This window comes from Eleutherodactylus coqui, chromosome 1, assembly GCF_035609145.1.
Source record: "Eleutherodactylus coqui strain aEleCoq1 chromosome 1, aEleCoq1.hap1, whole genome shotgun sequence".
Classification (NCBI taxonomy): domain Eukaryota; kingdom Metazoa; phylum Chordata; class Amphibia; order Anura; family Eleutherodactylidae; genus Eleutherodactylus; species Eleutherodactylus coqui.
The window spans coordinates 481,237,915-481,252,595 of NC_089837.1; the positions used below are offsets into that span (position 1 = coordinate 481,237,915).

General features: G+C 46.1%; 1 protein-coding gene across 2 annotated transcripts in view; it reads right to left on the reverse strand.

Annotated features, from left to right (window-relative positions):
• The window catches only part of TROAP (trophinin associated protein), a 29,145-nt gene extending 16,539 nt beyond the window's left edge, over nucleotides 1-12,606 (reverse strand). Inside the window, exons 1-9 of one of the 2 annotated variants that reach the window (XM_066585602.1) lie at nucleotides 11,751-12,606; nucleotides 10,380-10,681; nucleotides 8,101-8,284; nucleotides 6,880-7,037; nucleotides 4,872-4,965; nucleotides 3,870-4,009; nucleotides 3,588-3,736; nucleotides 2,033-2,097; nucleotides 1,807-1,955 (exon numbers count right to left, since the gene is read on the reverse strand). In XM_066585602.1, coding sequence (XP_066441699.1) covers nucleotides 1,807-1,955; nucleotides 2,033-2,097; nucleotides 3,588-3,736; nucleotides 3,870-4,009; nucleotides 4,872-4,965; nucleotides 6,880-7,037; nucleotides 8,101-8,284; nucleotides 10,380-10,613 — 1,173 coding nt within the window. In that variant the 5' untranslated portion in view covers nucleotides 10,614-10,681; nucleotides 11,751-12,606. The remainder of the gene's footprint in view (nucleotides 1-1,806; nucleotides 1,956-2,032; nucleotides 2,098-3,587; nucleotides 3,737-3,869; nucleotides 4,010-4,871; nucleotides 4,966-6,879; nucleotides 7,038-8,100; nucleotides 8,285-10,379; nucleotides 10,682-11,750) is intronic. The other variant, XM_066585593.1, reaches the window with a different exon arrangement.
• Between the last annotated feature and the right edge of the window lie 2,075 nt (nucleotides 12,607-14,681).

Below are 14,681 nucleotides of genomic sequence, written 5' to 3' on the forward strand. Positions count from 1 at the left end.
GCGGTTAAAACAGCTTCTTCCTCCTCCTCCTCCTCCTCTGGGTCCTCTGCTGTGTCTGACAGCTGAAGACCTGACCTGCTCCTGCTTGATTGCAGGAGCAGAGGCTTTAATTCCACGCCTCACAACTGCTATCGGCGTAGATTGATGCCCAGGATCAAGTGCTGTATATTTACCACACGAGATTCTTAAGGGGTTCTGTCAGACAGCTGCTGCCAAGGCAAGGAAGATCATAAACAAAAACAAAAAAAGGGAAGAGGTATAGAGGCAAACATATCGTTCTTCCTTCCACTTTACAAATCACTAGTCGAACAGCACATGGAATAGTGTGTCCAGTTTTGGGCTCCAGCCTATAAGGAGTATGTACTGGAGTTGGAGTGGCTTCAAATGTCGTCAACTAGAATAATGAATAGAATGGTTGCACTATAGAGATAAGCGAACGTACTCGGTAAGGGCGATTTCGCAATCGAGCACCGCAATTTTCGAGTACTTCACTACTCGGGTGCAAAGTACTCGGGTGCGCCGGGGGTGTACTCGGGTGTCCCCCCCCTCTCCGCCGCGCCCCTGCCCCCCGGCGCACCCGAGTAGTGAAGTACTCGAAAATCGCGGTGCTCGATTGCGAAATCGGCCTTACTGAGTACGTTCGCTCATCTCTATTGCACTATAATACTCAGATCAAAATTAGTATTCATCCTCCACAAACAAAAAGTATGACTGAAGAGTGACTTACTAAATATATCAGGTGTTGAGAGATTTGTCCCATCATCCATTTATACCCAGGCCTATAACAAGCGGGCGCTGTCTATATTTGGAAGGAAGAAGGTTTCTACACCAACATAGAAGAGGGTTCTTTACTGTAAGAGCAGTAAGACTATGGAACTCTCTGCCTGAGGACGTGGTTGTGGCAAACTCGCTAAAAAAGAGTACAAGAGGGGTCTAGACGCCTTTCTGGAGTGTAGCAATATTACATGCTATATCACCGATTACTTCAGAAGGAGCGGTGACCCGGGGATTATTCTGATTGTCAGATTTTCGGGGGGGGGGGGGGGGGGGGTTGCCTTTGATCAGTATTAAAGAACAATAGGCTGAACTGGAAGGATGTGTGACTTTGTAAGCCTTAAAAAACGGTGTTACAATCTGATCACCACTTCTAAGTTCTGTCTGGCCAAGTTAGCAGTATCCCAGCTCTTGGAATGTGCCTTCTTCCAGTGTTCTGCCGGAGGTCCCTGGTGTTTAGACATAACCACACGTTATCATGCTCTACATCTCAGACAAGCATCCCCCTGATCCTCTATATACATGTACAACAAATAGGCCAAGATTAAAAAGCAAGTGCCAACACCCCTACATACCAAGGTCTTCCTGTGCTGTCATATTTCCATACCACCTTCCAAATCTCTACTATAGAAACCCATGCTTCACTATAAACACTATGACCCTTGGATAATACTCATTGCCAACTGTCTCCTCATAATCAGCCATATTGTTTCTGGGAACCATTCATTAGGGTCCCATCACATTTTATTATCATAGAAGGAATCTTAATGAATGAGATCTGTTTTTCAAAGAATTTAGCAAGCGAGTCTGAGGAGGTTTCCATATCTGTGAAGGCATCCACAGACTAGCTCTTTACTGCTTGCTTTAGCCAATCGCTGGCAGGGTGTCAACCAACCATTTTGATGAAAAGACAGACCTGAAATTCAGCTTCTATGTCTTCTAGTGTAAAATATATAATTCTTGTACAATTTGTGCAAATTCGCAGAGGATCTGTCACCAAAATATCCTCGTTTAGCCTAAAATCTAACTTACCATGCTACCCTTTAAAGAAGCACTTCTACCCTGCACAGGGACCCTCTGTGCCAAGCTGAATTTCCCATAATTCCCGGTGGTCACACCAGTGTTAGAGAGTATACTGGCCAATGCTTGTAGATCAGCAACAAACTCTGCAGAGGCTGAACCTGAGATAAAGATATATTAAAAGTCACAAGACAGTGAACTTCTGGAAGGCTCAGACATTAATTATATCTATGCTCACCGGCTTTCTTCATTGGATCCCTTTTCTCTGTACAAGAAGCCACTTCTGATTTGTTCTCTTCACACCTAAAAACATGCTGAGGATATAAGTAATTGCTGCCGGGCATCACACAGATATATTAATACTAGTCCTTATGTGCAGCATCAACGGCACATACACAGCAAAAACTTTCCAGGTACCAAAAAGGTAAAGGCTCACTTGTCATTAGGCTCCAGAAGATCCCAGATTATTGCCCAATAACGTTTTTCTATGGATTACCTGTGTGTTGGTATGCAGCGCTACAGCTTGCTTAAATTATTTAAAGGGGTTTTCCAAGACCAAGACATCAGATCATGGGGGTCTGCCACTCAGGACCCCCACCCTTCAGCTGTCTGAAGCGAGTACCTCACCACATACCAGGCACAACATCATACATTTCGTAGCGGCTGTGCCTGGTATAGCAGCTCACCCAAGTGCTGCGGTCTCTTCAATCAACTGATCCACAGGAATCCCAAGTGGCAGACTCCCAGCAACCTGAGGAGGATCATTAAGCTTGGTCGCAGAAAACACTTTATTATTAAAGTAGGTTGTGTCATTTTCCTTAATTTGAGGTTGTTACTACCGATAACCACTCCTTGCCATCTTCCTAGAATAGGAACCCAAAAATTGCAACATTTTATATAATCCAAATAAGGGAGATGGGACAAAGCCTAGCAATCTGCCAATAGTTCATGTCTTGACCTCCTTACCCTTCCTTCCCATGCAGCGTTTCTGGTCCAACAAACAGGGTGGCAGTATCTGAACGCTCGCCCATTCGCTCTCCAAGGATGATCAGGCACTTCGAGACATTCTGACCAAATGGTGAGTAAACTCACTCTAGTGTGTGCACAAACACCTACACGCTGTAACTGCAGAGGAGGCAGAGACTGTGGAGATTACCACAGTGTCTGCAGATCTGTTGGCCTGCAGCTGTCTGAAGATAGCCACTTCTCCTGTTGCTATGGAAACGTCCGTGTCCTTGTTACTAAGGAGGCTCTAATGACAGATGACAGAATGGACTGCAGAAAAGCTAAAAACAAAAACAAAAAAAAAAAAAAAGAGCCACCCCTAGTGGCAGCAACCTCACATGTGATTTTACAGTCGAAAAGCAACAACATTTTTAATACAAGTATATTACAGAAGTGATGAGACTAATACAAGCTAGTAGCTAAGCAGAAGTGGTCTAAGAAGTTAGTGGCTGTCTGTTTTGGTGTAAGAACAAGCTTTCTACCAAATCAATCAAGTATACCTGTATCTAATTAGGCACGGATATTAGTTTTAGTTATATTTCTGGTTGTCCCTAGTACCTTCCTTACACAATTAAAATACTGCTATGCAGTCTGCCTACTTTAGGCAGATTTATATTCCAACCTGCCTATGATCCAAGGTGGATGTTGAGCAGTACACTGCAACACTATGAACTAGTCACAATCAACTTTTCACATGTGAACCAAGTCTAAGCATTTTAATGGGATCAATCCCATCCAGAACAAACACCATCATCCAGATACAGCAGTTCTGGGCCTTAAACACATACTTATCTGCTGGCGATACAGAGCTCCCTGCATCTTCAGTGACTAGCGTGGACCTCCCGGCAGTGACCTCCTGACTCCCGAGGGGTGGTGGAAGCACACTTGATGCTTCTGCATGGATAGCCTTCTTCATCTGCTGTAAAACCGGATTCTCCTATACAAACATAAGGACAGACCAACAAAAAAAAAAAAAAAAAAAAAAAAAAAAAAAAAAAAAAACCGGTTGCACATTTCTGCTAAAAGTTTTTGTATGTTTTTTAATCTTAACAGATGAAGTCACTGCTCACCTGCGACTGCAGCTCATCATCCAGGTTTGAGGCTCCAAGCTTTAAATTACTATCAGGTACATAACTCTTCAAAAGCGGATTTGACTTGAACAGCGGTTTCTGACCTCCTGGCTGCTCCATAATGCTTCTAGGAAGACGTTCTGTGGGCAGATGGGACAAAAGTGGAACTTTTTAGCACAATGCTGCGTTTCGAGGCATAAGAACGCTGTACACCAAAACCAAAATCCTCATCCCACCCGCGAAGCATGGTGGAGGGAGCATCATGGTTTGGGGGCAGCTTTGCTTCCTCAGAATTCAGACACCTTGCCGTGACTGAACGAAGAATAGAATCTAAGAGGGTAGAGACATTTTAAAGAAGAAAATAAGAGCAGCCGTCCATGACCTCAAGCTGAAGAGAGCTTGGGTAATGTTCCACAGAATACAAGTAGATCAACTAAGGTGTTCAAAAAGAGGATGTGTTTTTTGAAAGTGGGGATACAAGGACTGCAGAATGAGATCTGGACGCAGGCGCATTAAGGACTCTTGGTCATGAATGGATTAAGCATGGTAACTAGAGATAAGCGAGCATACTCGCTAAGGACAATTACTCGATTGAGCATTGTCCTTAGCGAGTATCTCCCCGCTCGGCAGAGAAGGTTCGGGTGCGGGTGACAGGCGAGTTGTGGCAGTGAGCAGGAGGGAGCGGGGGACCGCCGGCAGCCGAACCTTTTCTCTCGAGTGGGCAGGTACTCGCTAAGGGCAATGCTCGCTCGAGCAATTGCCCTTAGCGAGTATGCTCGCTCATCACTAATGGTAACCAAACAAATACTGCACAACACTGTTTAGTCCTAGTTATAGCCATTACTTATTAAAGTCCCTCAGCTGTAGTCCCCAGGATCCGAACTAAGGAACTAAAATCTCAACTTATTTTCCGATGCCGGAGGAAATTCATGGATCAGTTGCAAAATACTGGCATGTTAAAACTATGGAATCATTTTAAGTCACAGGATGCTTTCCCCATACCTTTAGTCTGCATCCTGGAGAAACAAGACATCCTGTCTAAATTGGAGGATGCCGATTGGCTTCTTGGTGCGGCATACATGGAACTTCTCACGATCTTAGAAGAAAAAAAATAAAAAAAAAATTTTTTAAAAAAATTGAATCATAGAAGAGACTATAGATTCTATATCATACGTACACAACATCCTTCTATTGCCAAGTGCAGATTACTACTAGTTTGTGTGTATTCCAAGCACCAAGATATTCTTCAAATGAAAGAGACCCTACTGCAGCAGCTATAGTGGTCGTTGAAGTGATAGCACTTTGCTTTTCGTATCACTGCATCCTGAGAGCCACAACATTTACATTTTTCCATTGATGTAGCCATGTGATGGCTTTGTTGCTTGCAAGCTAAACCAGGTACCTCTCAGCTTCCAGCTTCAGCTAACCTGAACTGATCTGTGAGCTAGCAGGCCTTGCTCAGTCTGAGTGCAGAAAGCCAGCCTATGAAGACCAGCGTCCCCCACGTCTAGCAGGACATCTCCATGTCCCTGTTATTAGAGCAACTGAATGCCCAATGACAGGCAGTGGACGGCAATTGCTGCTCGGAGCTCCTAGGGGCTGTCACTTCAAACTTAGTTTTCAGAGGCAAAAGACGTTTTTGTTTTTACACGCAGACCAATGGTTCACATGAAGAAAAAAAAAAAAAAAAAAGGTTCATCGCATACCCTATGCTTGTCCGTATCAAGAAATAGAACACGCCAATGTAGGTCAATGTGCAGCCTGTGTGTGAATCAGATTGTACACAGACAGGTGTCCATATGTTGTCAGATGCAAGTTGCGCCCGAGTCTCTCGGCTGCAACTCGCACATGTAAATTGTGCCAGGGGTCAGAGGCTGTTAAAGGAGCATAAGTGGTGTGTAAAGTTAGTGGCCTTTTAAATGGCCAATATTGGGGTTTTCTCATACAGTTGACAGCCGCTGAAGACAGCGCAGGCTCAGCTAATTAACCCATGCCATAAATATGGTAGGTGGCTTGAACTACATGGCAGATAGCGTGAAGAGCTACCACACTCAATAAGCAGAACCCTGACCTGGCCGTTTGACGTGTCATTCTAAAATATGCTATGTATTATAGTTATAGCACTGACAGCTATAAATCTATTTAGTACAAAAGTGCTGTGGCTGCATCTATAGGCCAAATGGCCATTAGGAGCCACGATAAGAATACCATGCTCACTTGTAGGCAGTATTATAGATGCTCTTTACTAAAGGGGTCTAACTCATGAAAGATTCCCCTTACAGTTTACTTTGTAGAAATGTATCCAGCAGGAAGGAGAAGTATAAGACCTTCCTTCATATGTATGTATGGGGTTTTTTTATTACTTTTGAGCCTACTGGAGGGGAAAAAAAAAAAAAAAAAAGAAAAAAAACACAATGACAAACAGTAGCATTTTTTCTGAAAGATGCTGTGTGTGAACATACTCCTAGTAGGAACATGGAACACAGTGTAGAAATACCTTTTATAAAAAGGTTTATTTTCCCATTTCCGCCACTTATGGCTGAGATGGGAATACACATCCATTTGCCCCAACCACCTGACCTTGGATATGGAATTAACAAGCTTTCTAGAACTCCTACCACTCCATTCAAGGTCTACTGCACTGATACAAACCACGAGCACCAAGTGGTCTGCCCGTCACCAATCTAACATTTATCCCCTACCCAGTGGGTAGATGATAAATTCTTAGAGGGACCCACCGGGGCCTGAAAAAAGATGGCCGATGCACTTCTAAGACCAATGTGTATCAATGTGTTAAAGACACTGCTTGCTGCTCCGGCTGGCCAGGGCTGCTCATAATCAAAGCGGAGTTTTAGATAAATGCACAGTATGCGTCACGTAGGTCAGAGATGCTGATGCAGCCATCTTTGTTTGTCCAGACCCGGAGGGTCACTTTAAGGCTGGTCCAGCACTTCAGATAAGAGATTAATATGTGTGTATAACCCATGCAGAATTATCCATCTACTTGTACCGGTTTGCTGCTGATGCTGGATGATTGGGCAGTTGATGACACCCTCATGGGCACTCTCTGAGCAATGCTAAATTTGCCAGTAGCAACAGCTGGTACTCCAACGTTAGAGAGAATACTGGCCAAGGCTGCGGCATCAGCTTGAAACTCTTCAGAGCCACCTATAGAGAAAAATAAATAAATAAATCAATAGCTATACCTACCCCCACTTGTCGGTCAAGTTGTGTGCCGAGTTGTATTTTTAATGGTACCATTTAATGTACAGAAAAACTGAAAAGCCTTAGAAAGTTTGCAGAAGAAGCACAGCGCTATACAGTTTCCGTAGCTCCCATTAAATAGCGCTGGCCTGAAATGCTCGGCTGTTTTCAAAGTTACTAGCACAGTGGCCGGTATGGATAGCCATTTCCGTCGCTCGGGGAATTATGGAAATATTACAGCCATTGAACAGAATGGTAGCGATTAGAGATGAGCGAACCTACTCGGCCACGCCCCTTTTTCGCCCGAGTACCGCGATTTTTGAGTACTTCCGTACTCGGGCGAAAAGATTCGGGGGGCGCCGTGGGTGAGTGGGGGGTTGCAGCAGGAAGTGTGGGGGGGGGGGGGGGGGGCGGGCGAGAGAGGGCTCCCCCTGTTCCCCGCTGCTAACCCCCCCTCCCCCCCCCCCCCCCCCGCTCCGCCACGTCTCACCCCCGAATCTTTTCACCCGAGTACGGAAGTACTCAAAAATCGCGGTGCTCGATCGAGTAATTACTCGAAACGAGTACGTTCGCTCATCTCTAGTAGCGATGCAAACTACACTACGCCGTTTGTGAAACTCCTCAAGCTAAAAAAACAGAGCTGCGCTAAGCACTTGGCTTTTTCCAACAGGTAATAGGAACTGAGCAGCCAGGTTTTCCCATCTCAGCCATGACAAGCAAAGCTGGGAATACCCGTTTAATACTCTCTACAGGGATGTTACAAGAACAATGAAGACTGCTTCGCGTGTCAAGAAAAGATAATCATCATTAGTAAAATGCAGATTTACTGTGACTTCAGCCCAAGTAGTAACGTTTTTCATGAATGGGTGTCTAAATTTTCAAACGATTACAAATTCACCGACCGATTATTCTGAGGTGTAAAATATTATATTATATTATATTATATTATATTATATATTAATCATATATCATATATCATATATTATATTATATATATATTTATTTCAAAGAAATTGCTTTTAATCACCTTTTCTATCCTTGGACTCTTCTTCATTTTTCTGACCAAGAGTGACTTCAGCCAACGGCTCCCTTCTTCTTGCCTGAGGAACCACAGACTGTTCTGTATTTACAGTTAGGCGAGACCGATCTGCCTTTTGAGAAAAGTTGAAAGGTTGGGGGCGAGTGCAGGTCCTTTTTTTCACGGCTTTACCCTAGAAAGAAGAAACAGATGAGAAACAAACGCAGTCCTGAAACAATAACAAAAACAAAGGGCGAGAAATAACACAATTTAGCATTTTCCTGTTAAGTGTCACGCGGGCAAGCATGAAATTAGGCCGTGAAACTTGGCCTGACATTATGCTCGAAATACCCACACCTCCCATCACTTCAATTGCGATCCTCTGGCGTGGCTTTCAGCTACACCGGAGAAGCGTTTCCCATTGTATTCAACATTTACAACTTCCTTAGGCAGACGGACTGTAACATGTAGCTGCATTTCAAAATCCTTCATAGTGGAATCCACGGACGTCTGTGAGCAGCGCCATTGTTTTTGCTGGGTCTATTCATCCATCAAAATAGCTTGACCAGACAGAAGCCCCGAGGAAGGCTGTTCTCCCAGTCACCGGCAGAGGCGTACAGCTCCGGGCTCCGGTTTGAGAACAGCATTGTTCTGGGATAAAAGTGGGTCACATGCCATGAAAACTATTCCAGGCAAGAGCATATTACTTATTAGGCACTTATCACCAGCTACGCCTTTTGGAGTACTATAGTAGATTGTGCCTTTGAAATCCCCCCACCCCTTCGATACTGAGTGGTTTCCTTCAGCCTGAAGAGACCAGATTGTAATAGATCAATGACACATAGAAGGTTATTAAGTTGAACAGTGTTATCTCGCACCCTGTGTATTGGGCTTGGAGGGGACCGGAATCAGTCGGTCATCTTTTAGCGCAATCTTCCAGGCCTGGGCAAACAAAGATGGCCACACCGCTTCTCTAAAGCACATTGAGGAAATTTAGTAAGCCCTGCATTTTCTGCGTCAAGCATAGTAAACTTTTCCCCAGTGCACTGAATACATGAAGAGTTGCGTTCTCATCATGCATTCACCACTGCCCCTGCACTTCCGTGCAACTTGGCAGAGGTTTACATCTTGTCCCGTCCAGGGGTACATTTCTGGCATACATCATAGGTACATTAACCTGTTGGTCCAGGGCAGTCATGCCCGCTCCCGAGCCACCCATGTTTCCTGGGGCACAGTAAAATTAAGAGCACCAGGATCAGCAGAGAGTGGGCTGTAAAGGCATGTAGTGGGTGTCACTTGTCAGTAGCCGTACTTAAGCACCATGTAAAAATCCAAGCTGCAGTATAGGCCCGTGGCTTTCACGTGTACATTTTTTAGTATTCTGCTGAAAACCCAGAATCAAGAATTGCAGACAAGGCAAATGCAAAACACAGACGGTGCCCAACTGTGTAATCTCACTTTAAATACAGACACATTGTTTTAGGATTGGTTAATAGAGAGACTGCCAGCGTCACGGAGTGGATGACATCATGGCACGAGTAAGGATTAGAGATGAGCGAGTATACTCGCTAAAGGCTATTGCTCGAGCGAGCATTGCCTTTAGCGAGTATCTCCCCACTCAAGACTGAAGGTTCGGGTGCCGGCGCGGGGGAGCGGTGAGTAGCGGCATTCAGCAGGAGGGAGCGAGCGGGAGAGAGAGATCTCCCCTCTGTTCCGCCCCGCTCTCCCCCGCAGCTCCCTGCCCGCACCCGAACCTTCTGTCTCGAGCAGGCAGGTACTTGCTAAAGGCAATGCTCGCTCGAGCAATTGCCTTTAGCGAGTATACTCGCCCTCATCTCTAGTAAGGATGCCTTTAGATGCAACGATCAAAAAAAAAAAAAAAAAAAGAACACGTTTAGACCAGCGAGATCGAACAATAGTCATTCAGCCTAAATGCGAGCCAACGACCCAAATATAAACGATAATCACACACTTTTCGCTCATGTTATGCCATAGAAGCCATCGTTGGCTCCTTCACTTAGCATTCAGTCGCTCTCGGTCACTTATACAGCAGATGACAACAACTGAACGATTCTCCTTTGAACGAGCCAACGATGCATCTGCCTGTAGAAACAGGCGGCACGAGAGCAGATGAGCCAGCGGGGACGTCGCTCCTTCCAACAAGGGTCGCCTCGTCCAGGTCCGCTCCGTATGGTTACGTAGATTCATTCTTGATGTAAGACTGTGCCCAGAGGTGAACGCTGCAAGGAAGAGGCAATGGGAATAGACATAACATTCAGAGTTCGTACCTTCTGAAACTGGTTCTCCCAGGCCTCATGCAGTTTTTGAAAATCAGGAGGTTCCTTGGCTTTGGCGAGGATCGGGAGTCTGCTCTTCGGAGTGCCCTTCGGCACAAGCTTCTCCGCGTCCGGCTGAAGACATGGAGCAGTCAAACTATTTTCCTTCCCTTTCATCCGGGTGTCCTTCTGTCCAATGGAGGACTTGTAGCCAAATCTAGACGTGGCTTCACTGTTAGACTGCATTGCCCCCCAGCAGAAGACTCCTTAAGGACGTCTCACATGAAGGCGCAAGAAAGCTGCAAGATATAGGCCTGTGGAAAGACAAGAAAGGTGCAGAAACCAGCAAGTAAAGAAGATGTCGTACTAATGGGAGCCATTTACTGGGGTTATTCAATCAGCTATCCATAGAAGAGGCGATGATTACTAGATGCTAGGAGGCCCCACAATTAGGAGAACGTCACACCCCATGTCTCAGCATGGAAGACCACCCTGCCAATCACTTCTATGGGGCTGACGGAGATGCCCCCTTTAAGGCACAGGATGGTTCTGCATGGTCAGTCATGGGCAGATAGTTGTGTGCTGCTATGGTGTACACACTATATTATATAGTTGTACGCAGGGGCGTAACTATAGGGGATGTGGTTGCACCCAGGCCCAGGAGCCTTAGGGGGCCCATAAGGCCTCTCTTCTCCATATAGAGAGCCAAGTACTATGAATAAAGCATTATAGTTGGGGGCCCCATTCCAGGTTTTGCATTGGGGCCCAGAAGCTTTAAGTTATGCCTATGTGCAGCATGGTTGAGGTATGGGTACAGATAGAGGGGCGGGAAACCCAGCTCACCTTTTGCATCAGGGACCCCGAGCCTTTAGTTACGCCCCTGGTTGTACATGCTGGGGCGTTAAGGTGTTAATACTGGAGCCACTGTGACCACCGGCGCAGCCTCTTCACGTATTATGTGCAGCTCTGCGCGCCTTCATAGACATGATGCACATTTTTAGCACAACTTATACATAAACCTGCTGATCCAGGGTGGCCACGCCCCTTCCAACAAGCCACACCCCCTCCAAGAGTGATGAGCACAGTGCACAAGGCTGAAAAGTCACAACATTTTTGCGCAAACAGCTCTTGCACAAGTTTTGCAGCCCTTTTGCTCCAGTTTTCAGGTGCAAAGTCTATTTAAACCCCCCCTCCCCCAGTGTTTTTATTTGATTGGGGGGGGGGGGGTCATTTCACGCTTCACCTGAGCCACCCAGTGTGCTGCAACTCAACTGCGATGCCAGCAGGTTAGTGCGCACTTAGCACAGACAGGTAAGCCGTCCCATACACGAAGGTGTTACGGTTACCATAGTGACGCACAGAAGACCTCACGACTATACAAACCTATCCCAACCGCCCCTCGTGGACCTCCAACCCGACGAGGCAGTCCGGGTGCAGCATCGGCTCCGGCCTGTTGTGCCCGGAGTACAGGACTCCGCTGCCGGCTCAACTCTCACAATTCGTAAAAAGCCGCGCTTCCTGATAGGCTACAGGGAGAAAGAAAAGAAAACACCCTTACACGGTCACGTGGCTTCAGACCAATCGGCTTGCTGTAAAAGTAGTGACGAACTGCAACCACGTGACCAAAGTCGTAATAGCCGTCCCCTTGGAAAGAGCGATCACCATGGAAACGGTTCCAGGCCGCGCAGAGCCGGGTGCGTTACGCAGGCGCAGTGCAAATTTTGAAGCCGAGGACCGCCATGATTGTCCTCCACCTTACCGCACGGTGACGCACTTCTTGTTCTTGCTGTATTGTTTTCAATAAAGCTTTGAACTTTCCATTTTCATTACCAAACTTTTCCTTATGTTCCATATAGTCGAAAAAGAACTTGTAGCTTATTTGTATGTTGTGTGTATTGTAAAAACATGTTTGTTTTTGTTGTTTAACCCATTAATGACACGCCCTATTTTGAGTTAAGGACACGAGGATTTTGGGGGTATTTTCATCTTCGCTTTTCAAAAGCCAAAGGCCGGCTGCACACGGGCAGATTTGCCTTGCGCAATCCGGAGCCAGCAACCGCCTCCAGATTCCGCAGCAAATACCGCCCATAGCATGTTATAACAAAATGTTTTTCCTCTATGCGAGTAGAAAGTAATCACAATTTTTCGCTCGCGCAGGAAAAATCGCAGCATGCTCTATTTCTGTGCGGCTTCCATAGAAGTCAATGGAAGCCATCTGACCCGCGGCCGTCGGCAATAACATTGACGCCTAGCAATAACACGCGAAAAGCTGGAATTAAAAAAAACCCACTGTACTGCACATGTCTGACGGCTCACCCTGCGGACTATCCGCAATACAGATGGCGAAAGAAGAAAGCAGGTATGCACGGATGCCGGCTGGGCACAGGGTACCACATGCGGAATCTGACACAGTTTTATTCTTCCGCAGACATCGCCTTACGGGGATTGTTTTTTGCATGGCGAGCTGCAGTTTTTGCTTCTTTGTGTTAAGCACATATAATGTATCGTACAACAGTTATTACCTTTTTATGGGCAAGGAGAAAAAACCAATTCTGCCATGTTTTTTTTTATTTTTTTCACAATTACAACAATACCAAAATTATATATTTCTGTAGGTTTTTGCACCTTCGCACAATAAAACCCCTTTTTTTTTTTTAAATATATTGCATCGCTGCATTCAAAGTTCCATTACTTTTTTATTTTTCCATAGACGGGCTTCTTATGTGCGTGACGGACTGTAGTTTTTATTGGCATCGTTTTGGGCTACATATGGCTTTTTTGGACTACTTGCATTTTTTCTGGAAGGCAAAATGAAGAAAAAACATTTTGGCTTGTTTTGTTTTTGCTTTTTTTTTTTATAGTGTTTGCTTTCCAGGATAAAAAAAGTTGAGATATGACGATACCAAACATGTTTTTTTTTGTTTGTGTGTTTTGAAACATTTTTTTAAGCAGGGGGAAAGTCCAAAAAAGATTGGTTTTTTTTGCAGTTTTTTTATGTATTGACTTTTTTTCCTTTTAATTTTTTTATTTATTTCCCGAACTTGATTTTGCAATGCTATAATCTCACTGATACAGAAGGTCTACAATGTATTATAGCTAATCAGAGTGATCACAGGCCATGGCAGACCCCTGGACGCCATTGTTTACCGTCCAAATGCCGTGGCAACCCATCGGCTGTATATGATTACATGATGAAGGGCCAATGCATCACAGAGTGAGTGCCCTCTGTCTGTAAAACCTTTACATGCCACGATCCGCTGAACATTGATCGCAGCATTTAAGAGGTTAACAGCAGCGATGGTGTTATTGAGGAAGGCTGTCAGTCAGTACGGATGTCGTGTGCTCCGCTTCTGAGACCGCGCCATTTATAGGACATAAATGTATGTCCATTCGCGGGAACTGCATCCCAGCTAGGACGTATATTTGTGTCCTGGGGCGTTAAGGGGGTTGAAGATAATTTTTAGTATTTACTCCATATTAGGCCGCTCTCACACAGGCATTTTTTTTTGCAGGCATTACATCATTCTGTGCAGGGACCGGATAGGCTTCTATAAAGCCTGTCTGGTCAGATCGCGGGACACTGTACGGTTACTAGGCAGCCGGGGGCCTTCTGAAAGGCCCTAGGGCTGTCTATGCAGAGCGCCGATCAAGCCGTGCGCTTGATAGACACTCTGCATAGGCAGCCCTGGGGCCTTTCAGAAGGTCCCCGGCTGCCTAGTAACCGTACAGTGTCCCACGATCTTATCGCGGAACACTGTACGGGCCCCCTGAACGTCGGGTGAGGTGGGTATGCGATATTCCTCTAACGGAGTCTGTCACAGCCGTGGGTATGAGGCCTAAAGGCTCCTTCCCACGAACGGATTTCTGCTGCGTAATTCGCGGCGGAAATCCGCTGCGTTGCCCGCAGCTATTAGGTTCTATTGAACCTAATAGCTCAGGGCTCACGGTGCGGAATTCCGCACTGTGAAATCACCCGAGCATGCCGCGGGTGTACGCGCGGACGGCTTCCATTGCAGTCAATAGAAGCCCGTCCGTCACGCTATCTTCCGCTGTAGCACATCGGAAGATAGCGTGAAACCGCTTCCCCGCCTACCGCCGCCACGTCATATTACGCGGCCGGCCGCGTCATGTGACACAGTGGGCGTTTCACGTGACGTGACCGGCGTGTCACATGACGCAGCGGCGTGTAACGCAGAAGCGTCATGCGGGAGCGAGGACGCCGGATCCGCAGGTAAGTTTGGGGGTCTCTGGGGGACGCCGTGACGAGCTCCGCCGCGGAATTCCGCGGCGTAGCCCGTCACGGCCGTATGCAGC